This window comes from Necator americanus, chromosome V (assembly GCF_031761385.1).
Source record: "Necator americanus strain Aroian chromosome V, whole genome shotgun sequence".
In the NCBI taxonomy this organism is placed as follows: domain Eukaryota; kingdom Metazoa; phylum Nematoda; class Chromadorea; order Rhabditida; family Ancylostomatidae; genus Necator; species Necator americanus.
Genome location: NC_087375.1, coordinates 11,218,498 through 11,245,876, shown reverse-complemented (window position 1 = coordinate 11,245,876; position 27,379 = coordinate 11,218,498). Strand labels below are relative to the sequence as shown.

At 38.9% G+C, this 27,379-nt stretch overlaps 1 protein-coding gene across 5 annotated transcripts; it reads left to right on the top strand.

Moving 5' to 3' along the window:
* Positions 1-2,072: 2,072 nt before the first annotated feature.
* RB195_013546 (uncharacterized protein) lies at positions 2,073-25,729 on the top strand (the record flags this gene model as incomplete). Of its 5 annotated transcripts, none has more annotated exons than XM_064203415.1 (14): positions 2,073-2,338; positions 4,754-4,819; positions 16,310-16,418; positions 16,569-16,652; positions 17,148-17,269; positions 18,635-18,718; positions 18,919-18,998; positions 19,192-19,245; positions 20,488-20,631; positions 22,940-23,079; positions 23,141-23,263; positions 23,362-23,400; positions 25,315-25,403; positions 25,606-25,729. In XM_064203415.1, 14 exons carry the CDS (start codon positions 2,073-2,075, stop codon positions 25,727-25,729), a joined length of 1,524 nt encoding a protein of 507 aa, XP_064059294.1. The 5 variants fall into 5 exon arrangements, with proteins under 5 accessions (XP_064059294.1, XP_064059295.1, XP_064059297.1 ...); XM_064203416.1 differs by having other exon boundaries at positions 23,347-23,400; XM_064203414.1 differs by lacking the exons at positions 25,315-25,403; positions 25,606-25,729 and having other exon boundaries at positions 23,347-23,469.
* Between the last annotated feature and the right edge of the window lie 1,650 nt (positions 25,730-27,379).

The window sequence follows — 27,379 nt, the reverse complement described above, 5'->3', positions numbered from 1 at the left end:
ATTTTCTTATTCTTATTGTTTATTCTCGTTGTTTGAAATTTCAATTCCACAATATTTTTTGTCTTCTATTTTATCCCACCGTGGTGATCGCAACGTCACGCTTGTGGTGATTTCTCATTCTAAATATTGTATCCACTAATCGGCGATAAGTATAATCCTCATGAAATCCTTGAAACGTCCATTAGCGATGATTACAAAACACTATCATTATTGCTGTTCTCATTATGAAAGTAGTGTGCTGCGGTTGTTCCTCTTGATTTCAACATTTACGTTAACGTGTATCGCTTTTCAATACTATAAAGCTTATCTATTCACCCTTTTCAACTATATCTTTAAAGGGGAACTACTTCGTGTTTCAGCGATTTCAATGGCGTAATTTTTCAGAATTGAAGTTCCCCCTCTGTCTCTTTGGAATTCATCTAAATTATGGATTCATTTCCCTTTGAAGTTAAGTTATGTCAATGATTCCAGCATTGTGGTGCTTGGGATGCCACACTTCGTCGTAGCTTTCTCTCTTTTTCGTTCTCAAAACATAAATTATTTCCGATTCACTTTTTCTTAATTTCTAATATTTAATATTAGTGATATAATATTTAATTTTAGTGTCATTTCAAAATTTCGTTGCCGGGAAATCTTTGGAAAATCGAGGAACAGCTTAAAGGCATCACCCCACGAACCTGAGGTGGTACGGATTTCAGGTGGAGTATTCATATACGGGATGGGAGACTATGGAGAGGGGGGTGATTCCGTCCATTTCTTCCTAACTGGCGTAAAAAACGTCCCGGAAGATGCGGCTTCAGGCGTTCTGGCGCACTATTTTCCACGACTGGAGCGCGCCAGCCTTGTGCGGCGCCGCATCTTCCGGGCCGTTTTTTACGGCAATTAGGAAGAAATGGACGGAATCACCCCCCTCTCCATAGTCTCCCACCCCGTATACGAATACTGAACCTGAAATCCGTACCACCTCAGATTCGTGGGGTGATGCCTTTAACATATCCTATGCGCATAGAAGTTTTCGAGCGATCTTCTCCATAGGTGCGATAGGAAGAAACCGGACCCTCAAGTGAAGGGGGTCCCTTCCCCAACTGTTCAAAAGTGAAGGGGGTCAGGGCTCCGACTATCGCATCCATGGAGCTCTGATCTGTAGTGGCGGTGATCTTCGCTTCACTGGTGATGAAGTCAGCATCTTGGACCCCCGCTAGTAGTTTTTCGAATTTCCGTTAGGAGTTAGGTGCCAAACGATAGCTAGTTACAGAAGCTTTAGTTACTGTAGTTACGGAACCTGCATAAAATACCTTCAGTTTGTAAAATCGGTTAATTAATACAGAATGAATGAGTATCTTTTATTCAGAGAAGAAAAAAACTTCTTTTGGCTTGGCGAAGTCCTATAAAGGCATGTGGATTTACGCAGACCAAATGAAATCTTTTCCCGGAAGGATGTCGAAACCTTGGGAATGTAGTCCCGGAAGAATGTAGAAATACTTTTAAACATATTTGCGTAAAATGCTCAGTAACAATTGACACAATTTTTATTAATCCTCTGCTTGGTTTTCCGACTCTCAGCGCCAGCGAAACTTTTTTTTCCTGAAATTGTCAACATCACGACATAAATAACCGCTGTCGTTGGTCGGAAAGAAAAAAAAAAATGAGAAAAAAAAATAGAAAAAAAAGAAAAATAATTGCAGCCTAGTTTTGGCGACAGGAACTATGCCAAACTTAGCTTTACGAATTCACACCTTTTATTGTACTTAAACATAAAAATTACGTTTGTAGCTGTTTTGGAGGCAAACTGGTTACCTATTATTTAATTTTTTTCATGAGCAATTACATTTTGTCGCAACGTGTGATTCAGTTTTTTTTTTTGCTAAAGAAAAATAAATGCGTTAAGGTTCTAACTTAGAATGAATGTGCTCAGGAAATAATATGAACTCACTTTTCCAAAAGTATTTGCGGGAATTTCAAGCAGATCTTCGTTCCCGTGTGCAAAATTTGCTAAAACACCTCTAGACCATCGCGATTCCCGCCATCCAGGATATGGATGACGTCACGAGCAGGTAGTGGGCGTGGCGGCCATGTTTTCGGCGTGGATGCGAACTCAAGCAGCGACAAGAGCAGAAGCGGTAACCAGCGCTGCCTCCGCCGCCGCCGACCCTATCGACAACATCGTCGACGCACGTCCGGTGGCGGTCGAAATTCCCATCGACGACGACGAACCAAATACAACTATCGATCGCGTAGGGTTGAACATCGATCGACGGTTTACGGTCAAAACGGATTGGTCGAAGAAGAGCTGGAAGAACCCTGCCGTGCAGCGGAACCAGCGGCTACGCAAGCAAGGGTGAGTCTTTATTTCGTCAGATGAGGTGCATTTTGCATGGTTAGATCACTTCAAGAGATAAAAGGTGACTATGTATTACAGTTAGATGATCAGCAGCTACTAATTGACATTGACTTATTGACTGTGAGGAAATTCTGGCTGCCAACCGTATTTTATTTAATTTATAGTCTCCTATCGTGTTTAATACAGCATAATTGCATAAAAGTGCCTCCACGAGGAAAACTTTTTTCACTTTCATAGGTTTTCAGCAAATTTCTTGCATTTAAAACCCATGTGCTTGTCCTGTAATAGCGTCTGGATACTGTATTAGCACTCTTCATTAATGCACTTTACATATTGTTTTCTGTTTGAATACATTTCTGAAGTCCTACGTATTGTTGTAAATTTCTTAGGTACTCCAAATCTAATTCCCTAGGAAAAAATCCACATTCTACTGAAAAATTCTCACAAATATTTAGTTTTCAAATAATATGTGCTCGAAACCCAAGAGTCTTGAGGATTTTTCTTTTGGCGGGAGCAATTTTATTGAACATGTGATGAACATCACTTAACTTCTTTAACTTTCTTTGTTCTGCTTGATTGTGCAGTTTTCTCAGGAATTTTCCTTTTCTCCCATAGTTTATTTCTCGTGCGAATTACATAGGGAAATATCTCCTCGATGTCTCTTCGAATATTTTGCCATTCTCATTATGTTCCTGCATCTTCAAGGATCTCAAAAAATTTTGGATTCCTGCAAATAGATCTCGTCTGCAATTTTTTTCTTAGATCCCACTTATTGATGTCTATATTCTCTCTATATTCTCTTCGTTTCACTGCCTACTTCTCATAAATATGGTACTTCCCGAAAAGGCTAATCTAATGGGGCAACGGGCCATCAAATCCAGGAAATATCGTATCGGCCTACATAGGCCGTTATAGTGATGGCTTTTGAACGGAGTAGATTGGCAATAAAAGTCATGTGAACTTTATTTTTTTCTGGAAAACTAATATATTGTATGCAAATGAAGCGCTAACGAATTAACCATAGATCCTAAGTGGAGTCTAGAAACTTTGTGTGTGTGTTCTTTAATCCGAAACAATAAAGTTTTTTCTCTCTGTCTCAACTTGTATAATAAAATAATTAGTTTTCAAATAATATGTGCTCGGAAACCAAGAGTCCTGAGGATTTTTCTTTTGGCGGGAGCACTTTTATTAGTAACAGTAATAATAATAATATACTCCCTAGCTAACAAACCCAAACGAAATTTTCGGGAAACATTCAGATTCTTTCTCGCTTCTAGAAGACAGCAAAAATACTGAGGAGTTTTTTAACATTCAAAATGTACCTGTGGAGAGGTGAATATTTATTCTTATCTTACGACTTTCTAGCGACATTCTTTCCTTTTCTTTTCATTCTCTGCGTTCATTTTGCATAAAATTCATTGGAAACGCATAAGAAGGTTATGGTATGTGCCAAATGTAATGTGTGGATTTTCGTCATTTTTGGAGCAGTTCTTCCAGATGAACGTGGTCAAAATTCCCAATCATCAATCAACATAATCGATTAGTTATACGGAATCAGCCTTTATATATGTACCTTCACGCAGCTATTTTCTTCATGAGATTTCTGGAGAAGAAATCCTTTTCATGGTTTTGCATTGAAAATTTGGAAAAAAAAGCTTGATGCTAAATGTCTTCATTAGGATCGCCGTGCATTCTTCATCACTTCGTCCTCAATATCGTACATGGAAAACTTGTGGAATTCTCAACCGCACACATTTTAAGAAAACTCCCTTTGAACTGGATAGTAAAAAATGTAAAATGTTGTCTTCGTTGATTAGTACTGCTACAAATTCCCCTGCCTAAGGATTACTCTCCATTAGAACACAATAGAGTAGCAGAGAGGATGAGTCCCCGTACATGATTGGAAAATGTCACCGTGGTAAATGTCAGATTTTCCTTTGGTATACGTTGCTATACGTTCTCTTTTAAGTCCGTATATATCTGCCACACATTCCACATTTTTCAGAAATTTTTGTTGATTTCGCCGAAAATCATTAGTTTTCTTTTGAAAAACTTCAATTTCCATTGCATTTTGGACATTTTAACCGTTATAATGCTAGCAAAGCTTGACTTTCCCGGAGAAGAATGTAGCAGTCATTAAAGCGATTCCAGAAAACCAAGCGAACCTTCATTTAATGCTTAGAAAAATGACGAAAACAGTTACAAAAGAAAGGTTTTCCAAGGACGAAATTCGTAACCAAGAGTAAGTAAGGCCATCTTTTGTGCATATAACGCTTTAACGGCGTTTAAGTTATAACGCTATAAAACACCATTTAAAATTTTGTTAATTTTAAACCCAATTGATCATGTAACGAAGTCTTTTGAGCAGCCTTTTTTTTTGTGCCTAGGCTTAGCCACATTTCTTAATTTCAGCATGATTTCCGTCGGTGAACGAACAATGGAAGCGATGGAAAACAACCTCTTTTTCGCCAGTAGAGGGTGGGTTATTCTATTATTTTAGATAGATTGTTTACATTATACGTGGTACGAGTTCTGAAGAATGCTGAAAAATGCTTAGGAAGAAAGAATGTTCAACGTAAAACTATAGGGAGTTGGGACATGAAAGAAAGATCAAGAAGAGTGAATTGAGAGGGCTATTGGGAATTCTCTACGCTTCCTAGTTTTTACTCCTTCTACCGTTATCGGTTCAAGTCATCTAATTCCGCGATCTTAATTGTTTTTAATCTTATCCGTTCGCTATTTTATTTCGAGCAAAGGTTAAATACTCCACTTTCAAAGAAGTTATTCTCCTATTCTGATTACGAAAAATGTTTCCCAGCCTTTTGCTCACAGTATATGCAAAGGAAATAATGCAAGTAAACAGCAAAAAATCACCTTTCGTTCGGTGCATTATATCATATACTTTTTTTAATGGAAATATTCTATTACTCAGCCGACTATAACGTTTCTTATGGTGCGTTATTCAATTCTCAAGTTCAGCAGATCCCAAAAAACGGTAAACAATTTGAGAAATGATGTTGGCTTGTCTAAGTGAGCACGTGAATGGTAGACAAATTTTTAAGAAAAAGATCGTTTTCGAATTTTCCGCTAGTTCACGGGAAGTTAGGGAGCTACAAGAAGTTATTAGGGTAGAAACGTGAAACTCTAAAACAACTAGCACCGAGGAAAACATTTGAAATCTTTGGAAAATAATATCTGTGTTAATAATAATATCTGTTTGTGAATATGTGAAGTTTTTGGAAAAGTCTCAAAATACAAGATTGTGAATTTAACATAGTAATATTATGAAGGTTATGGGAAGAAAATAAGTTTTTTTGAGAATGACCTTCTTTCCGTGTACATTTTTTGTCCGTCGCTTCATACGGTTCTACTTCGATGCCATTTTTATAAGAACTAATAAAAGATGGAAAATAGAGATTGAATCTACATGAAATTGTTCTACCGGTATTGCGGATGAGAACGTCGTCAACATAAGATTTATTTATTTATTTATTTATTTGAGAACACTCACAGGAACCTATAGAATTGAAACAAGGGACACAGCACTCTGAATTTCGGCCTAAATTTTACACAATATGGTTTGGCCTTCATAGCTCATTGTCTGGAGCGTTCACAGGTCAATCTCCTGCTCCAAGAGATGAGAAATCCTCGGTAGAGATCCTTTTCTCAAGCACAGAACCCTGCCATTTGCATTTCCGAATAATCGATGCCGTAGGCGATTCACGTCTGGCGCATACGGAGAAGTAGAGCGAAGCTACGTCTCGATAGCATGCTTTGCTTATATACATATTCGTGGACTATGTCATAAATGCTGATTATCCAGAGGCGAGATGAAATATGCTAACTTCGAATGAATAAAATGATGCTTAAGACCTTTCGTGTGTCACGCGAACACATTGAAAATTAATTCCTCGATAAGAACTTTGAGAATTTTCTATGATTTTTCCATAAAGTACAGAAAAAAACTTAGATGATAAAGATTTTCTGCAAAAAAACCTACATTTTGCAGTTCTCTATTGTTCAGGTTCTTTTCAGAATGATGCTGGATAAAACGGCTATAATGTTTCCAATCAATGCATTTGAGAACCTTTGCAAGTGTAATTATTATTTATTTATTAATACATTACTTCATGTAGACCGGGAAAAATGGGGAACAGATCAATGACTTGATAAAATCGATATTTCTACATTCTTATATATTTTATACTACACCTATTTTTGTTTTATGAAGTCGAAAATATTTTTCGGATTTCTACGACGACCGATAATCTTTTGAATCACAAACTCACTTGTTTTGGCAGGATTTGATAACGCACAAACATAATAAAATCAATAAAACCAATAAAATCAATGTAATTGTAGATTATTGAACATATCAGCGGAAAAGGAGGTCTATTATCTACATATCCTTATCTGATCACCCACCCCAGTATGTCTTCTTATAAATTTTGATCGAAATCTGTTTACGTTGTGGTATTTTTTAGCTCATAGGAGATCAATTATGAGAATCAATAAATTCGAATGACTATTCAGGTGTCGAGATTTTCTGGCATTTCCTGCAAACCATTAAAAACGGAAGCGATCAGATAAATGCATAAACTCGCTACCATGTAGTATGATTCACCTGCTTCTAAATCTGCTCCATTTTGAGGTGTCTACGAGAGTTTCCATGGTAGCGCAAGGATGTCGAATTCCTCACTAACTTCCTGACTAAAAGCGCCCATTAATAATCGAGCACTTTGCGCGCGATGACGGCCTAAGTAGGGCCAAGCACGGAAATTACGGTGGAAAACACTATGTTTTCAGGAAGGTTGCATGATGGAAGTCCACGTTTCCCGCAATGATTACAGGCGTTGTAAGAACCTCGAGAGAGCGTCTACCCAATATCGGCGGGGATGGGTCTACTATTCTAGTGGAAGTGGAACGGGAAATTGTTGAGGATTTTTATTATTAAATATTAATCATTATTATAATTTTTATTACTAATTATCATTTCTGTTATTATTATTATTATTATTTTTTAACGGAATCCTTTTCTGAAAAAAATACACTAATCTTGAAGTATAGCCTTTTCTGGTGAGATATTGTAGAAAAATGCAGTTTAAATTAAAAAGATTAAATAATATAGAACAAAATACAAAAATAAACTAGATGTTGCCGGAAAATTCGTAATTTTGGATTAGTTTTTGAAAATTCCATTATAAAAGGGATTAATTCGATTATCCATTATCATTTATTGCTATGGGACCCAAGGACAAGCCGTCATTATTATTGATTGCTTTGAGGCTCTAGGGATCTCAGTGATGTACGTATGTGCACATTGACTAACCCTTTGTGACAGAATTTAATTGCTTTGTTTTTTTTAATGACAATATTTGCGACCAATGTGATAACTAATGCCAAACTTGTGGGACAAACAATCTGAAAATAAACAGGAAGTTTAAAAAAGAAGTCTAAATGTAATATTAAAAATCTAATAAGTATAAAATAAGTCGTAGCAACTCGTGTTTCTCTCTTATGCATAGTGTTTTTTAATGGAGCGTTTTTTTCGACTGGAGATCACTAAGCAAGCCTCATTTAAAAAAGTTAACAAAGTAGTGAATATTGTCCTCCTTCCCTCCTCACCCTCTGCAGTAACCGCTATGACCAATCACCGAGGAAATGTTTGTGCTAAGGGTTTTTTACCGCCATCCGTTCCACCTAGCGGTACCACTTGGTGTCGATATTTTCAGGAACCACAATTGACCTCTGAACTGTGGTAGACGCATAGGGCGCATAATTATTGCAGTTAATGCTGCCCGACACCGGACACGTGCCAGCATGCACCGGAAATGTCCCAATGTGTTCAGAATGTTTTCCTACATCACATTTCCGGCCGTCGGTTGTTGGATGCTTGACTGCCGCAGACTTTCACGGATGTGAATGAAAAGAGATGCAGGGCGGGGATGAAAAGGGTGAGGTAAGAGTCTTAATAGTTACCTGTTGACTAAAATTACGGTGTCAAGAAAAGCTATATGGACAAAATACAATTTTATGCATGGGCACCTGAGCGAATTACTGTTAATGGAGCATATTCTTCAAGTTACCGTACCCTTTAGGCACATTCAATTAGCCATCTATTGGCAGAATATCGCCTGATATTTTTTATAAGTCCTGAACTTCTACTCAATTAGTTCTCGGAAGTGGAGAAGTTGAACGAGGTTGAAATATCGACTTTATCATCAACGAGAACATACGTTTCATCCGTCTCAATGTTTATTTTTTGAGTCATCTAATTGAGAGGAAGAGTTCGAAATGATGCTTAATACTAACCTGGGGAAAAACCGACATACCGTCATGACGAGGTTCATGAATAGTCGAAAATTGCGATTATTCGGTGTCGATCGAAAGGATTCCCCTTCGTATTAGAGAATGACTCCGTGAGACCAACTTCGCCGAATCTTTCGTCGTTCAACCTTTTTACGCCATCGCGGCGGCATGGGACCCGTCTCAGCCCCTTTTATACGCTTCACTGTTGTGCATAAAGTAGTCCTGTGACACATAGATACAGACTAAGCACATTGTAAAGGATTATTATGCATATATTCGGGGCTTATTTTTATTATTTACTCACTGATTCTACTTGAAACGTAGTGTATGCTATTAGATCTTAGCTTCAAATTCGTGCCTTTCGAAAAATCGATAGAATGCTGCTAATATTACAGCGAGGTGGATGTAGCGCAGTCTGTAAGAGGTTCACCTGTGACTGCTCGGTCGGTAGTTCGAAACCGAACTACTGTGTACCAAGACTTTCGTCCCTCAGGGATCGACAAATTAGTACCACACCTGTCTGAAAGGATAGAAAAAATGATTTCATGGATTGGTTCCCTCAGCAAGTCATTGTATAGGCATCCCAATCCTTAAACGATTCTGAAGAAAGTCAAATGCGCGGACACATCACCATGGGAGTAGGTCAGTGCCATGTGCTTTATCCATTGTGTTTATCCTTTATCACCTCTTTTGATCGATAAAGCAATCGATCAAGCAAATTGAATTTATTCTAAGCATCAGTCGCGAAATATTAGGTACTATCAAAGATTATATGGCTCTAACGTGTGATGTGTGCACTATATGTTCTTTTTTCACTCATGATTTATATAATAGTTTGTCGTCTCCCTTATCAAAACATTGCTCTAATTTAACTAGGCTAATTATAACCAAGACTTATGTCTACTGGGACAACCGCCACGCGTCTGCAGCAACTCACTCGCTTTCTAGTCCTTACCTACACACACTCCCTCTGCGCCTCGCTCTCACTCGCTCGAACATGGGTCTTGATCATTTCAGTTGACGGAAATAACGTAGCATATGCTGAATGATTTCGCCATCGTGTGAGAATATCTGACCATTTTAATCTGAAAGTGAAGGAATTAAAATTTCGTATCGTTCATCTTTTTACACTTTTTTTCCAGAAATTACTGTGAGGTTCATTTTCAAGTCTAATCTTTTTCGAAGATAATTTTACGGATATATTTTGAAGCACATACGGAACTCTGTTAATTTTTTTCTTTATCTCATTGCTCCCCGTCGCCTATCATGAATTTAACGAGTGTATTGCTCTACTGGTTGCTCCGCAATCTTTGATAATCACATCCGCATCAACGATGTTTATTGCCGCTCCTGCAATTATTAATATTTGTGCAGGCCATTGCTTTCGATCATTAACGTGACAGGAATGCGTGGAGCTGGTCATATTTCCTTATTACTATTCACTTTTGGGCAGAAAACTTTGCGGATATCTTTGGATTCTTCTGAAATTTTGGATTTATTCTAAGCATCAGTCGCGAAATATCAAGTATTATCAAAGATTATATGGCTCTAATGTACGATGTGTGCACTATATGTTTTTTTTTCTCTGTTAAGGTCAGCTTTCTGTTTGGGAAGTCCGCGAACATGACAAAAATAACACATACTCTTCGTGGTAATTGGATGACGTAAATTTTGAAAAGGAAACAATTGTGAATCGTGGGAGATTTGAAGAAGTTCAGCTAGACTTGGGTGTTTTAATCTCGAAATGAGATTTGTTCCCAAACATGAAACTGATTTTTCAAAAAGAAATTCCATTTAAAGATTAGACGCATAGAAAATTTTTTACTTGAAAAATGCACAGCCGACCCTTTTATACTTCAGATCATACCATCTAATCTCACGTAAATTTATTTTTTCACAACACAGAAGTTATATTTCTTGACGTTTGAAATATCATAGCCACTAAAATCCCTGAACAGAATCCGAATCCCTAAGCTCATCAGAAACCCACATCGTTGACAACGACGAGCAGCATCGGGCCCAGCGGCTGCGCTTCGCCGCCGCCGGTCTCCATGGCGATCGACTATGCGTGAATTATTGTTGCCAGAAAACAGTACAACGGTTTCCCACTTGCTACTGATACAGTTTCCCTCAGTTACTGCTTACTACATCTTACTAGTACGTAGTACTAGTAAACGGAAGAAGCAGAAGCACTAGTTCTCTACTTCACATCTATTGTCTGCCCACTGATTTTTGCTGGAAATAAAACAAAATGCGCGGATCTTTCGGTGTAAACAAGCTTTTTTTTGGCTTTTAACGTCACTCGGCTGTACTTATCAGAAGAAAAACAGTGTACTGAAGTTTTTTTGATAGTTCAGTTTGTTTGAAATTTCACTCCATATTATCTTCCTACACTGTATTCCAAAGAATTTTCATCTCGTTTATCATTTTGTTTTTTTTTCCCAAATCTTTGTTTTTCTCATAGTTTACCCGGGGATTTGTAATGATCCACAATGCTCAGAACCTTTAGTACACAATCCGCGTACAGATTTCTCACGAAAACTAATCAGACGTTTTATATACGGTAGAAAATCGGTTGCTAAGCTCTGCTTTGCGTTGCTAGAATCAAATTATACCGTTGCATTGCGCAAAAACATCAATTCCTGCTAGGCTTGAGCAAATTTTCCAAACGCTGCTTTGCCTATCTGTCTGTATGTCGCTTACACTCTTGTTGTTAAAATAATTGCTCTTGAAACTTTAGATCAGTCACGAACAAGTGATTCGTGAAAAAATCAATCAATTTTGTATATTTTCGGGACGAGAACGGAGCAAATTATGTACCGTAATTGCAAGGGAAAAGGACACCTTTTCCGAAGGGCTGAGGATAGTCAGACGTATTTATAATATTATCCTTTCGCTCCGAAATTTCTAGCAATTTTCCTGAGTCAACAACTGAGCATAGTTCTATTACATTTCTTCTATTTATCTGTGATTTATAGTTGTTCTGGTACTTATGTTTATCCAGACGACCGCCACCCCTTCGTCTTAGTACATACTCTCTTTGTCTCACACACATCTTTGCCGCAGTCCATGTCGGTTCACTTTTACCGGGAAAAATATATGTAACGACATTCCAGAAATATTGTTTCTCCATTTATTTGCATGTTTCTTGAAAGTCTTCGATTTGAACGGCACGTAAATTAATACCGCGAGAAATGATCCCCGACAACTTCTCAGTGTATTAGTTGCCGTTGGTAACAAACTGTATTAGCCTTCATTGTTCCTCGCTATTATAAGCCTAAGCAAATTTCAATTTCAATAATTGAAAGCAGCAACATAGATGGGACCCTCTTCGTCTGGGCTAGGGTCCAACTTTATGCACAATTACTCAGCTTTTTGTGCATTGCAACTGTGGGGAATAACACCACGATTCTTGGTTAAGTGGTTTTTCTTCGTGTAGTTACTTGAATCATAGTTATTATGCATACATATTCCCGGTAAACAGTAATTTTCCTACTGTAGGTACTAATAAGTTTATTGTTTTTCCAACTTTCTAGCTTTTCTCTAGCATCAATCTTAGTGACACTGTAAAAAGCACTGGGTTCAAATTTTTTTTAGTTTGAAAATTCACTGTATTACTGCTACATTAGTTATTATTTACCATTTTTGCCTGTAGTTAGCAGCAGACTGAGTCAAATAGTTGGTGGCCGCTTCTTGTTTATTTGTTTGTTTTATTTCTTTATTTATTACTTACTTACTTTTTTTTCTTGCCTAATCGATGGACTGCTGTTAGGACCTGACGTGGTCGCTGGCATCTTCGCCGAGGCGTGTCGTCCTTGAACACAGGTCTGCCGAACCTTCTCGATTTACAGCTGAAGCTCGTGCAGAATCCATACATCCGTCACTGTTCCACATCCTGCGAGACTTGGGATCTCACTGCCTGCCTGTGAACTGCCTATCGACACCGAGTGACCCGAGCACCTTAAGTTGACCATGTCCAGCAGTTTAACGTAACGAAAAGAGTTACCACAGATTCCACGGTTCCTCCAGTTATTTGACCTGCTAGGGATGGGTTTTGGCAGTATTCTGTACAACAGCACTTTTTACAATATTTCTCTTCTATTTCTAAATATTACTATTCATGATATCATCAAATGCTTAACTACTAATACGCGTATCACGTACAAATATAGGGAATTGCACAAAATCTTCTTAATAAGATTTTTTTTCTAAACTGCTATTATCTACTCTGTTTTTAGGATATCCAGCTCCTACACTCACCGTATCTCCATGGTTATTTAAACCCTCCTCTTGCCTCACTAGAGGCGGTTGTGGTGTAGCGGTTAGAGGTTCCGCTTCCTGCGCGATCGATCGGAGGATCGCATCCGTTTTTTTTTTTTTTTTTGGGTTCTTGGGGGGTTTTTTTTAACCCCGGGATTTTTTTTTTTTTTTCTTTTTTCCTTGTTTCATTGAAGCTAAATAAAGGTAGTTTTTCCACATCGTCATAATTTCACACTCACTTCTTCTTACTGAAGACCCCCAAGTGATCTCTTTTTACTTTTGCCCTTGAGATTCTTGCTTCTAACCTATCCTTCCGTCTGAAAAAAGATGTAGTACCTTTTTATAATAGTTTTATTCTTATAATTTTTTTACGTAACTTTCGTCGTATAATTGTGCAAGTTACTACTCACATACTAGTTAATCAGGCATTTCAGTATACTGGCCCAAGATGTGTACTGAAGCGAAAATTCTGAAACCGTAAACCTGGCAAAGCGCCAACTTCACGTCACATTCGTGCGCTTTGTTCGTAATCGGCGGGTAGTGATTACCTCATATATAATTTGCAGAAAATTGCTGTTAATTGCTCCCTTGAGAACATCTACCTAAAAGGCTATCTCAAAAAACTGCAAAACAGCGTAGCATATTTTTTTCCATTCTCTTCCACTTCTCTACCTTACCTTTACCGCTGTACGGTTTCAGCCTACTTGTATCTGTTTGTCTTCAATGTGTTTTAAGGGGAAAATTACCTTCTGTAGAAACACTAGTCCGCATTTTTACGTCAAATGTAGCTTGAAAGTTAATGAGCTAATCTATCCATTGTAAATTAGTCGTAGAAACTTTTCGTTAGCGATGAAATTGCACTTTTTTCCATCGTGCTAATCGTAACGTGTATCACGTGAGGCAAACAATCCCTCCACACGTCACGATTTGATGAGGTAGTTCAGTGAGTTTCTAACTGAAGAAGCTCAAAGTGGATGTAGTAGCCTGCTAAAATCTGCACATTTTACGACGGTTGGATCTTAGCGTCTTATTGGTACTGATACTGTATCGTACAGTATTCGCATAAGCCGCATAAGATAAAAAACGAAAGGAACGAAATCACCATTAGGGGAAGCCATTTTCTGCTTTTTATCTGTTTGTTCTTCTTTTCAAATAGCTTTCAGAGCTCGCAATTAAAACGATGAATCTCGTAACTAAAACAGAGATCACAACATTCAATAAACATGCAACAGTTTCCACTTTGTGTTTTTTTTTTCAAACTTCTCACGTAAAATTGCACAGAACATCATTTTTGAAAGGATAAAGGATAAAATCACTGGCGTATGAATCCACTTGGGATGCGCCAACGCCTATTACTGGAATTCGTAATCGTTGAGGTTTTGGAACGCGTGTTGGCCTATACAATGACTTGCGGGGGCCAGCCGATGATCAAGTCAGTGTTTTTATCCTCACAGACAAGTCTGGTGATAATTTATCGACAACAGAGGGATGAAGGACTTGGTTTGCGCTACGGCGGTTCCGAACCCTCGACCGTGTGGCGTGGCAACAACAGGCCTCTTACCGACTGCGCCACACCCGATAACATCACCTTAATGTGTGATTAATTAAAGTGGAGCTGCGCTATCTCATGATTTCATGCATTTTGCATCTAAATTTTATGAAAGTTTCGAATATTTAGCTTCTTATTCCTTATTACCTTGTTTTGGTAGAAATTTCATAACTTGACAATTGGAATTATTGGATATACTTTTAGGATTTTCCCTTTTTTAGAATATTTTGTTCTATACTGTTTCTGATTGGACATTTCCATCGAAACGTGAATAACTACGTATCGTATCGTATTCAGAATACAATAACAATAATCTCATATACTTTTTTTTTTTAAAATGAATCAATGGTATAAGTGTTCTTTTGAAATGTAACAATTCCCCAATTTTTTTTTTAATTATTTTTTTTTTTTTTTTTTTTTTTTTTTTTTTTTTTTTTTTTTTTAATTTTTTTTTTTTTTTTTTAACCCTTTTTTTTTTTTTAAAATATCCTTTTTTTTTTTTTTTTTAAAAAAAATTTTTTTTTTTTTTTTTTTTTTTTTTTTTTTTTTTTTTAAAAACCCCCTTATACTTTTGGTTTTTTAAAAATAAATAAAAAGGCTTAAAAAAGGGGTTTTTTTCGAATCAGCGTACAAAAGTGCTAATTAGTGGAGTTCCCCATTATTCAACCGAACGTCAGTCAGGTTCTTTGTCATTTTTACTGAAGAATGCTCATTAGTTCTCTTTTTTCAATTAGAAGAGAGGGAAGCGACAGAAAAGAAAACAGCTAGCCCATTGTTGTGAAAGACCTTGATGGCTAGCGTTCTTTGTCTGAGCAAGTTCTCATGTACTGTCAGCATGTAATTATTTCCTCTAAGCGGTTAGTTTTCAAATTATTTTAATTCTGGATAACCATCAAAATTTACCTCCATCGTTAAAACTTTGCAGATGGTTGGCGAAAGTCTGAAATTTTTAGGAAGAAGAAAAATCCAGGAAAAATATGAACTTTTGTCATTAAATGTAAATTATTCAGAACTTTTTTCTTTAGGATTTTATGAATGCTTGAAGGCATCACCCTCGAATCTGGAGTGGTGCGGGTTTCAGGTGGGTTATGCCTATACGGGGTCGTCGAATATGGGGAGGAGGGTGATTCCGTCCATTTCTTCCTAATTGTCGTAAAAAACGGCCTTGAAGATGCGGCTTTGAGAGTTCCGGGGCGCTATTTTCTACAACGAGTTCGATTGGAGCGCACCGGCCTTGTGCACGTGCCGCATCTTTTGGGTCGTTTTTTAAGGCAATTAGGAAGAAATGAACGGAGTCACCTTCCTCCCCATAATTACGACCAAGTGTATAGGCATAACCCACCTGAAACCCGCACCACCCCAGATTCGTGGAGTGATGCCTTTAAGTGACCTGGGGGTGAGGGTAAGGCAGGAGAAGGCCACAGTGTTCTAGTCATGTTGACTTACAAAGACTTTTTACTTTATTATTTCCATATTTTCATATTGAATGATAAAAGTTGTTGAAATGGGGGTTCTCTTCCGTTTTCGGCATGGCAAAAGTGATCCTTAGGCACCATTCCTTGTTTTTTTTTATCCTGAGACACATAGCTAAAAACGGGTGCCCGACAACAATCTTCTATAATTCCTCCTTCTCCGCGCATGCATTTTTTTCTCTTTTGAAGACATCCACGGTTGCTTAGTGCAACGAAACCTATCACTATGGTGAAAACCATTTGCCGCTCCCATGATGCTTGCCAGATGGGGTTCCATCCCTTTACCTCCTAGAACTGCTCAATCAATACCTATCATATCCGTGTAAGAATCTATCCGTAGGTTTATTCTGTAAAAAAGTGAGATGTCGACGATTTCAGGGGAATCCGACGAAAGGTGGAAGCGATGGAAAAGTACGAAAAATTGGGGAAAATCGGTGAAGGATCTTATGGTGTGGTCTACAAGTGCAGAAACAGAGATAATGGACAGGTGACCTATTTATTCTGTACTTACTTAAATTACGACCTTTTCTCCCACAGTTGAGTAAATAATAAACATTCTGAAAAAATCTTCTAGACTGAGCAAGCTAAAAAAACCGCGAAAGCGAAAGCAAAGCGAAACAAAAAACACTCTTTTTAGATTGTTGCTATAAAAAAATTCGTGGAAACAGAGGACGATCCACAAATCAAAAAAATTGCGCTGCGTGAAATTCGAATGTTAAAGGTATGTTCATTTAAAAGTTCCAACAAATAGAAGCAAATCAGTGGAAATCGGAGCTAATCACTAAGTTCCCCAAACGAATGCGGGAAAACCAGACGAATTTGTGTGGATACTAAACTTATTGTCATACACGTGACATCCTCGTTGGGATTTTATTAACTCTGCAAAATACTTACGTTCAAAGTCTGGGCGAAATTTACCTGTGGAGCTTGTTTTTCTGGATTTTTTTTTCAATTTATTTTTTTTGCGTGGAAATTATCAAATTTGGTGAGTCTGCACGAAAACGATAATTTTTCTAGGGTAAAGAGGTCTAGAGTAAAGCCTCTTCCAATAAAGACAGGCTTTTATTTTCTCCCATGCGGAAATAAAACATTAAGGCAATAGGCGAATTGAAGCTAATTTCTGGTGCCTTTTTGTCCAATATATTAGGTACTGATAGCCAGGAAGAAACTCTTGAAAAACACTATCCGATCAATAACCATCTACTACACATTCCAGCAACTGAAACATCCGAATCTCGTCTCATTATTGGAGGTTTTCAAGCGGAATAGGAAACTACATCTGGTGTTCGAGCATTGTGATCGTACCGTGCTACACGATCTGGAGAAGTATCCAAATGGGTAGGTCCTGTGGCGAACGAAGCTAAATGAACTTTTCCGAAAGCATTTTATGATAAGCAGTCTTTAAAAGAAACATTCTTGAGACGGAGTGGAAAAAACAAATCCTAAACCATTCTGAGATTGATTCTCTATTTTCATTTCCAGATATTTGAACTGCTTCGTCTTTTTAAACTTATTGTAGAATGTCTTTCGAGAAAAGAAACGAAATCACTTCTGGAGTGCTCAAAGAGTCCCACAGAGCGCTACCATTTCCTTCATCGCGATTTAGGCGAGCACTAATATACATGTATAGTACAGTATACTACGCAAAAATAAGGGATACATGAATGCAAGTGGTACCTTTAGTGTGCATCGGAAATGTTTGCCTCTGCAATAAAAGTACAGCTACTTTAAAACTTCAAAAAAATTACAGTGATGTCAACAGGTTCAAATAAAACTTGGTACAAGCATTCACCGACATTAGTACTGTACTACTTAAAAAACTGAGCATTCATACTGTACCTGCGTTATTTTATGTTCTTTATAATATATCAGTAGATTTTGAACTCAAGTCCAAAATAGCTGGAAATTTTCACGCGTCTCACTTTGCTGAGCAATGCTGTCACCCTTTTTTTTTACGGAGTTTTGCAAAATTCTCCAAAATCTAAGGCATAACTTATCCTCTGGTTGTTGTTTTTGTTTGTTTTCTGCGTTTTCATGTTAAAAACATCAACAATATTGAGGCGTATCTTTTTCACGTTATCTTATATGAAAACGATTCGAATTTATTCGAGGGGCTAAGACCTAGGTTTGTCTGGGCGGTCGCAGAGCGTCCGCAGCAATATTAGCACCGTACTGCGGTAAAAACTAATCAGTCGTGCTATACCTGAGTTACTTTATGTATGTCTTTCTAACCCATTTTTTCGTCGCGCTCGGTCCTCAGCAAATCGAGCGCCTACTACGGGCTTTCTGGCAAGCATAAGTTACGGAATATGCATGTTCTTATGACTTTTCATTCACTTCATGAGCTGTAGCCAAGAGGGGTACTATTGATCTTTCTTTATTAACAGCTAGCGTTTCGGCATTATCGCAGCCATCGAATCCGGAAAAATCGAAGCCATCACTGATTTATGTCCTCAAGTGTCTTCTGTCTTCCCCATTTGTTGAATCTGGTAACGTAACAGAACACCACGTCCCACAACTATAAGTCACTAGGGTTCTTGTAAGGGAACTGACCACCCGACCCGTAGATCAAAATCCGCACAGAGATTGATATGGAGCTAGTGCGTTTCTGATCGCAATGCAATCATCTTTTCTGCTCATTTCTGGATTTTCAGTATTTATTCAACCTGTTTCTATGACTGTTCTTTGAATGATTATTTGCAGTGTTCCTGACGAGTTGACGAAGAAAATAACATGGCAGTTATTGGAAGCGCTACGGTTTTGCCATTCTCATAAATGTATACATCGGTGAGTAGAACTGTTGACGATTTACAGGAGAAAAAATCAAAAATTAGTCTAGTCTGATTTAAATGAAATTTCACACCCACAACTCTGGTATGGATCTCTTCATCGTTCTGATCTTTTATCGTCCCAAAATCTTTCTGATAACTGCGTCCCTAAAATGTCACTTAAAATATAGTTTTGATCATCCTGAGCTACAATTCCAGAGATGTGAAACCCGAAAATATTCTGCTAACAAAAAACGACGTCGTCAAACTAGCCGACTTCGGATTCGCACGTATAATTAGTTAGTTATTCACTTATTTGTTTATTCGTTGCTTTCAATCCCGTGCTAAAAACAGCGAGTAGAAAACATGAGAGAGTTAGTAACAATTTTTATTCAGTTACTTATTTGCCTCGTTTTAATTATTTGGTTGTTTGAGCCTAAACATTGTCTGATTCAGTTCCTTTTCATCAAAGCAATTAATTTTTAAATTCAGATCCGCAAGAAATGTACACCGACTACGTGGCCACACGATGGTACCGAAGTCCAGGTATGCATTTATTTCCTACCTCTGCTTATTTGACAGAATATTTATATTTTTTTCGTTTTATAAACATATACAAGTGAATTGTTCCTTAGTTAGCCGTAAATACTCATATGCTCAGTCTTTATCTAACAAGAGGGCGCAAAATTAGCGATTTGTCACACCTCGTCATTGAACTCCAATAAGAATTAGGAATTCAACTCATGAAAAGTTTACCTACCCCTCTCATACTTCTATCGATTACGTTAGTTCTACATTTGAAGATGTATTTTTTAAGGAAGAACTAACCGAACTTTTCTCCACTTTATACCACCATAATTATTTCGTCTACATAGAATTGCATTTCTTGCTTAATCGCACGACAGGGCGGGTGCAGCGCAGGTTCCGCTCTGACGGCACGGTCGATCGGAAGTTCGAATCTCCTCTAGAGCCAACCAAGCGTTTCATCCCTGCATGCTCGATAAACTGGTACCAGGCTTGTCTGGGAGGATAAAAACGCAGACTTCATACATCGGCTGGCCCGTGTACATATAGAGTGAGCACATATCGGTCGTAAACCTCAAAAAATTCTGAACTGAAGTGAATGTGGTGGCGCACCTTAGGCGGATTGATTAACATCACACATTTCACCCTTTATCTTCTAATCACGCGATATTCTCAATTCTAATAAAATTTCAATCTTACTATAATTATCCCAGTTAGTTCAAATGTGTATTAAAGGGAGCGTTTCACAATTCTGACGTGCTGCGGAACCCACAACGAAAACGTTTGGTTTGGGAAGTAGTTTGCGGGATCAGGGATGGTTCCGTTCATCTCTCACTGATCGTCGTATGAAGCAGTGTGGAAGAGACTTTTTTGAGACGATTTCAGTTGCAACCGCCTCGTGATTGTGCATGCGCCGCATCCAGGTGCGAGCGGTCGAAGATCGGTGATGTCTTCTCAACCAACCAACCTACTCAAGTGAGACCAATGAATAGGCTACTGAGGGGACTGGAACGTGTACATGGAAGCGTGTTTCAATGTAGCTCGTAGAAATTAAAGTGGTTCCCACGCTGTTTTATTTATGGCTAGCGTAGCGTATTTACGGTCAGCGTAAAGACGCTCACTCTACGCTAACCGCCATGAATAAATCGCGGTTAGCGCAAAATCGTGATACTCTGCTTTTAAATACTCGTAGATTTCCTACACTGTCAAAACTACTAGAAATTCTTCATTCCATTCTCGCTACATCTCAGCTCTTCTTTCCAGAACTCCTCGTCGGCGACACGGTATACGGTCCACCAGTGGATATATGGGCAGTTGGATGTGTATTGGCCGAACTGATCACAGGTGAAGCACTATGGCCTGGAAGAAGTGACATTGATCAACTCTACCTCATTAGGAAGACTATTGGTGGGTTGTTCTTTACATTATTGTAGTTATTGGAATTCGCTTGAGCAGGCGTCCTTCTTTAAAGTACTGTATTTTGTTTAGAGGTGGGACCTCATCGAAACTATCTAGTATGTTTTTATGTTGATATAAGTCGGATCAGAACCATCTGTGCCTAGCACTGTTGCGTAAATGGCTGTGCTCGAAGTGGAGGGGTGACGCTAGCGGTTGCGCTCGTGCCGGGACCCTCTCCCACTTCCGTAGCCCGATTGCAGTAACCGAGTCCGATCTCGTTTACGCAAGACATCAGGGATCAGCTTGTTTTAACCGGTCTGTGCCGACATATCCCTACGTTATTTATATTTATATTATCTATATTATTTATTATTTATATTCGGGGGCATCATGCGTTTCCCTGGCAAAAATTATTGTTAACTCTTGTATTCTATTTTTTTTTGCAGATTTGGCCTTGTTTTCATGGTAATCTGACAAAAACAAACAAGTACACAGCTGTTCTGGATTCTGAATTTCTCAGCTTTGAATGATCGCTGGTGTTTGCAGCAATGGTAACAGTGATCGATTGCCACCATTAGTCCCCCTGAAGTTGAGAATCCAGAAAAGTGGCGAAATTCCGAAACAAACGTCACCGTGACTGGGATCATGCATATCTAGAAAAGAATTCTTTGAAGTGATCCTGCAAGTATGCAGCTAATCCTCAAAGCCGAAAAAAAAATTGAAGATTTCTAGTAGTTACTTCTCCTGAGTGATTCCTAACGAATTCGAGTCAATGGAAATCGATTTTCGAGAGCAAAGCTGAAAATTCTATTTTAAAAATATTTCTCGCAATTTCGGCACAATATATAAGGAATCATCCCTTTACATTCTCTAAATAAAAGAAAGAAAAAGAAAAATGCTGCTTTGTCTACACCTGCGTTTCTCAAAACAGTTCTTGGGTATCTTGTTGGTTAGTTATCAAATAAATAAAAAAGTAAATCCAACTAAAGGAATAAAATTAATTCTCCGGCGAGTTAGTCATGTTTGTGCTCGTCATAAAGAATTATTTTTTCCATACTTTAATACTGACTGTGCTATTTTTTTCCACAATAAAATAGTTGCTATGGCAGCCTACATATGTAGTTAGAGGAAGAACACCTAGCAATTAGCGATACGCGGCCATAGGTGATTACAGGCGCGTTATCTTCGATAATAAAGTTCACGGAGACTTTTTTGTGCTTTGGAATGATTAGTAAAAAAGTAAAAAAAAAAACTACTTCTTTATTAGGTAATTAGAGCTACACTGTACATGTGTGTGGGCGTGGCCTAACAATCTAATTACTTTTATTTTCAATCACATGGGTGGTCATTTACTTAAGTTTTAACGGTTTATACGTTATAAAAACAGTCCAAATTCTAGAAAATATAATTATACTTTGTATAGTAGTAATCTACATACAGTAATATTATCTACTGTAGTATTGTCTTGTGAAATTGAGTCACCCAATAAATAATGTTTTTTTTCATAGCTTAAATTTGTACTTTTCGTCACAGGCAAGTAAATTTTGGAAGAAAAACATTGAAAATCCGGCAGAAAGATGAAAGAGGATTGTAGAAAATGAAAAAGAGTATACCTTGGATTGAAAGGATAGTTTGGTTTGTCATAAATTTGGAAAACAAAACGGTTATGGATTAGTGTACTACATATTCATGACCTGCCCCGATATATTCGTGAATCACCAGCACGTGAATCAGCACGTGAACGCAAGTGAAGCACGTGAGTATTGCTCCAGTAGATCAAAAAAGAGAAAATTAGTGAAGTAGTTCAAGAATTTCCATAGCATCACTTCATGACCCATACGCGAAGCATTAAAAGCGGTTAAAAGGAGATGAAATTTGGATTAAATGAAGAATCTCACAAATGAAAAATTGAAAAAAAAAACAATTGAAAAAAGACCATAAGTTCCAAAATTATTTTGAATAGAAATGTGGCGGGTGTGGCGCAGCCGGTAAGAGGTTCCACCGTGGCGGGGCGATCGATCGCTAGTTCGGATCCATCCTAGTCCCACAAACAATGACTTGATACATTGGGTACCGCTCGCAGGTCATTGTTTAGGCTGGACACTTTCGTGAACTTCAAACGGTTTTGAATTTAAGCCCGTAGGGCTTGGTTGACACCGTGCAGTTTATTCTTCTATCCTTCATGGGAATTTATGGGATGGGAGTTTGAAGTAGATTTTTGTCTTTTCTTCTCTAGTTTTTTGTATTTTTAGCATGTCTTTTGTATTTCCACTATCTCAAACCTTTGGATTATCGCGACATGACATGAGTTTTTAAGGGGAACTCCTGCCACGACACGTGTCCGTCTTCCGCTCGAATCAATTCTTCTTCGGTCTTTCCATTCCAGAACCTGATCAACAGGAACCATTACCGCTACGTTTACCGAATGCAACCAGTGTTCAGCTTGATTTTTTATACGTAAGTATTAAATTCCACGTACAGCTCGACACCTACCAGGTTTTTCCCACCTTTTTTTCAGAAATGCTTCGAAATGAGCCCGGATCGACGATGGAGCGCTCCCGAATTGTTGCAGCATAGTTACTTTAGCGGTTGGCAGTTGCGTTTGCGACAAGAGGACATTAATACATCCGCGATTAAAAAAGTATATACACACATATCATTTGTCTTCTGTGGATTCTAATCTTTGATACGGATAGTTGATTTTTCTTAAACGTTTCCTTTCAGATATCCAATTTTCAGCAGCCTTCAACGAATTATCTGCCTTACTTGAACGGAAACGTGAGCACATTGAAACAACAAAACTTGCAAACAACCAATAACAATAGAAGTTATTTGCCGTCAATATAACAATGTTTTCTTCTTTTCATGTACACTTCATGTATGTATTAATAAATACTTTCAATTTCGTCAATAGAAAGTGCTGGAAATTACGTTCCCGTCGACGTAACATTCTGAGGTACTACAATGGGAAATATTATTTTGCTGGATTACCGACTTAAATCAGTGGACTCATCTGACTTCCTTTTTCCATCCAGGTGTTCTTTCACGCAAATACATAGCGGTGTGGTTGTCTCCATTGTACATTCGTGGCGGGATTGGTTACAGAAAATCAAATTAGCAATACATAGACTCATCGTTTCCCTCCATTCCTCTCACCTCATGAAGCGCAACTGACAGAATTACACCATAGATCATGCTATTTCGACAGGATATATTTGAATTTCATTTCTATTTCGCATTGGGAGAGATTACTGTACAAGCAATGTTTGCTCCGGAAGCAAAGTATAGTCGGTTAAAGGCAGCATACCACGAATCTGAGGTGGTGCAGATTTCAGGCGAAGTATTCGTATACGGGATGGGAGACTACGGAGAAGGAGATGATTCCGTCCATTTCTTGCTAATTACCGTAAAAAAACGGCCCGGAAGATGCGGCGCCGCACAAGACTGGCGCGCTCCAATCGAACCTCTTGTACAAAATGGTGCGCCAAAACGAATGAAGCCGTATCTTCCGGGCCGTTTTTTACGGCAATTAGGAAGAAATGAACGGAATCACCCCTCCCTCCGTAGTTTCCCATACCGTATACGAATACTCCACCTGAAATCCGTACCACCTCAGATTCGTGGGGTGATGCCTTTAAAAACATGAACATGACATGAAGTGCAGTTGCGTAAGCGGCTGCACTCGAAGCCGCTATGCGGTAGACAACGGTTGGAATCGAGGTGGGACCATCTCGAGCAGCAGCAATGAGTGGTGCTAAGGAGGGTATCCTCGATGGTGACCGCTACGCTTCACTGCACCGGTTCGAGCGCAGCCGCTTGCGCAACTCCACCGAGCTTCCTTTCGTTTTCACCAACTATACCCTCACTTGTACTCAAATTGAACCTTCACAAATTTCAGATAGAATTTTCACGAGCGTGTCAGCCTTGGCCTATAGTTTAGAAGAAAAGAAGAAACCCCATCGCATTCAGCTAGGACCGGAAAAAAACAGCAATCTGTCCCAGTGGTGTTCAACCAGGCTAACGCAACGCGCATATGGCAAAGGCAGCCACTAATAGAGCAGCACAATCGACGGCAAGCGCATGAGCCAGAGCACAGGTCCTCGCCTTCGCCGCGAATGCGTTGCATCAGCTGTGGTTGAACAGATACGATGCGTATTGCGTAAAAAAACAACAACTACGATCTGGTAAGAAGACCATTTGCTCTGTAATGTCTGAGTTATACTCATTTTGGATCGATATCGAGTCGTTCCAGTAGGAGAAATCATACACATTAGCTAGATCCTGTGGATGAGCCTCAAATCCTGATCCCAATCCTTAGTCTTCAGAAGCGCACGTTCAAATTCCCGCCCTAACCAAAAACAATAGGACTTCCATTCACAACTGGCGTCAATTTCTATCCGTTCGTAGCGCTTTCACTTTCTCGGATTCCAAAGTTCAATCAGCAATATCGATCCTCTATCCTGATTAGCGCTGACTATGCTTCCAGCGTTCATACTTCCACTCTTCTTAACCTCAATTTTTGCGTACAACCTCGGACCTCCTTGCCTCCCGCAAAGAATTAACTATAAAATTCATTATCCATGTTTAGAGAGAACTGGACAAAGTGAGTTGTTTCTGGCGAGTACTGCACGTATAATAATATTCACATTTGAACCGTTGGTACAAAGTCTACTTTTTTGATATTTTTTCAAGAATTTAGACGAATATGATGACAGGATGAGGCTATTACGCGGTGAACCGTCATCATTTGCACGTACTGGATTTTACGACAAATTATTTAGGTGAGAAGATTCTGTACAATCACATTGGTAAGACCTAGTTCCCTAAATTTTTCCGTTTCCTTCCTCTGTATTTCACATACTCATTCACTTCTATTTGCACACATTTATATCAAATTTATAGTTATATGATATCGTTTTATTGACTACTAACTACTGGTTGATGGATTTAACTCCTTGGGAAAAAAAAGAAACTCTGCTTCAGAACTGGCAACACCAAAACATGGCAAGGAACGTACCTCTACGAGCCAACCTACGGATACAATCCAAACCTACCGAACAACGGACCATATTTTGTTTACCGATACAGTAATTTCTTTGCTGATTAACTGCAATGCATTAAATTTTAAAAACAGATAAACATTTTTCAAACTGTTTTCAATCGTTGTGCAGTCACGGAGAAATCGCTTCGTTTCGTATGCGTAGTCGGCGCCGAACATGTTCGACCGGATGAGCGCGATGCGCCTTCGATCGCGGCGATATAAGAGAGAGCATGTATTTGGCAGAGAACGAGGTTGCGTTGCAGCATACGCGTCACGTCAACCCGAGTGAACACAGTCGACGGCGACTATAGAGCTAATTACCAACGAAGACCACAAAAGATGACTTATTGCTTTTAAATGAAGAAAAATTCAAGGGCTGTTAAGTGGTCAGTTACGAATCAATATGTCCATTCAATACAGCATGAGTGATCCGATCAATCAGTGGTTACACAGATGGAGAGAAATGGACTTTCATATCCGGAAATAACGCAGCCGCTCAGCGGTTGCCTTACTGTTGCGCTCATGAAAACCACAAGGTGCTTCTCCTCCACTGCCAGCATTACATTTCTTTGGCGAAAAGGGAGTTGGGATTGGGACGGGGGAGGGAGCACACCAAAAGAGATTAAGGATTTTTAATACCTTATTTGAACGGACCGAGACGGTTGTTCAGTGGAATAATTTATTGTACAGACGGAGAAATGTGCAATGAAGGTGGACGACTGAATGAGTGGGCAGAACGTTGTATGCCGTACTCTAAAGCGATGCAAGTAGTTATGGCACCAAATAACCGAAACAGCGGAGCGCATTTCATACCACGTCCCTTTACGATTATCGTAGTCGATGGTACATTTAGGACTGCTCTCGAATCGAGCTACAATCAGAGCGAAAAAAAAATCGTCCTTGGAGCACAAAGGACTTAACTGTTCTTTTTGCTCCGAGGACGATTTTTTTCTTAACTGTCAAATGGTTTGCCCAGATTTCCGATAATTAGACCTTTCCGGTGCAACACACCAGTTCTCTGATACTAAAGAAAAGACACTCTTAGAAAATTTCCACTCCACACGAATACTCGCAACGTTTTTCTCGCTCAGAAGATTTATGTTCGCCTTTTTAAGTCAGGGCTCTAAGACCTAAGCATAGGTCTTAGAGGACATAAAAGCTAAAGTTATGAAGAGAAAAAAAGTAAGTTAGAGCATCGAGGGATAAGGGCGCCTCTGGTGTCCCCCTCCCTCAACTTCACACACAGCTGGAGCTATGTTCTAACTTTACCAAAGACTTCAAACAGGCTTACTGGAAGTGAATAGCTAACTCATATGGTAGGGTCAAAACGACATGAAGCACAGTGCATTTGCGTACGCGCTCGAAACGGCGCGGTGGAGGCAGCAGCTGCAACCGAAGTGTGAGCATCGCAAACTGCAGCGATGGGTGGTGCCATCGCTGCAGTTTGCGATGGCACCACCCATCGCTTGCAATCCCTATGCAAGGATTCCAGTACGGTCCTATCCGCTACGCTCTACCGCACCACCTTGAGAGAAGCCGCGTACGCAATTGCACCGTGCTTTATGTCGTTTTGACCCACCTATACCATGTAGTGCTTCTAACAGAGAAAATGAGCCAAAATGGACAAAGAGATGGTTTCTCCGGAATCCTCCATTGACATTTAAGAACGATCTTTGTGCTCTAAAAACGATTCTTTGAGCTCAGCTGCAAGTGCAG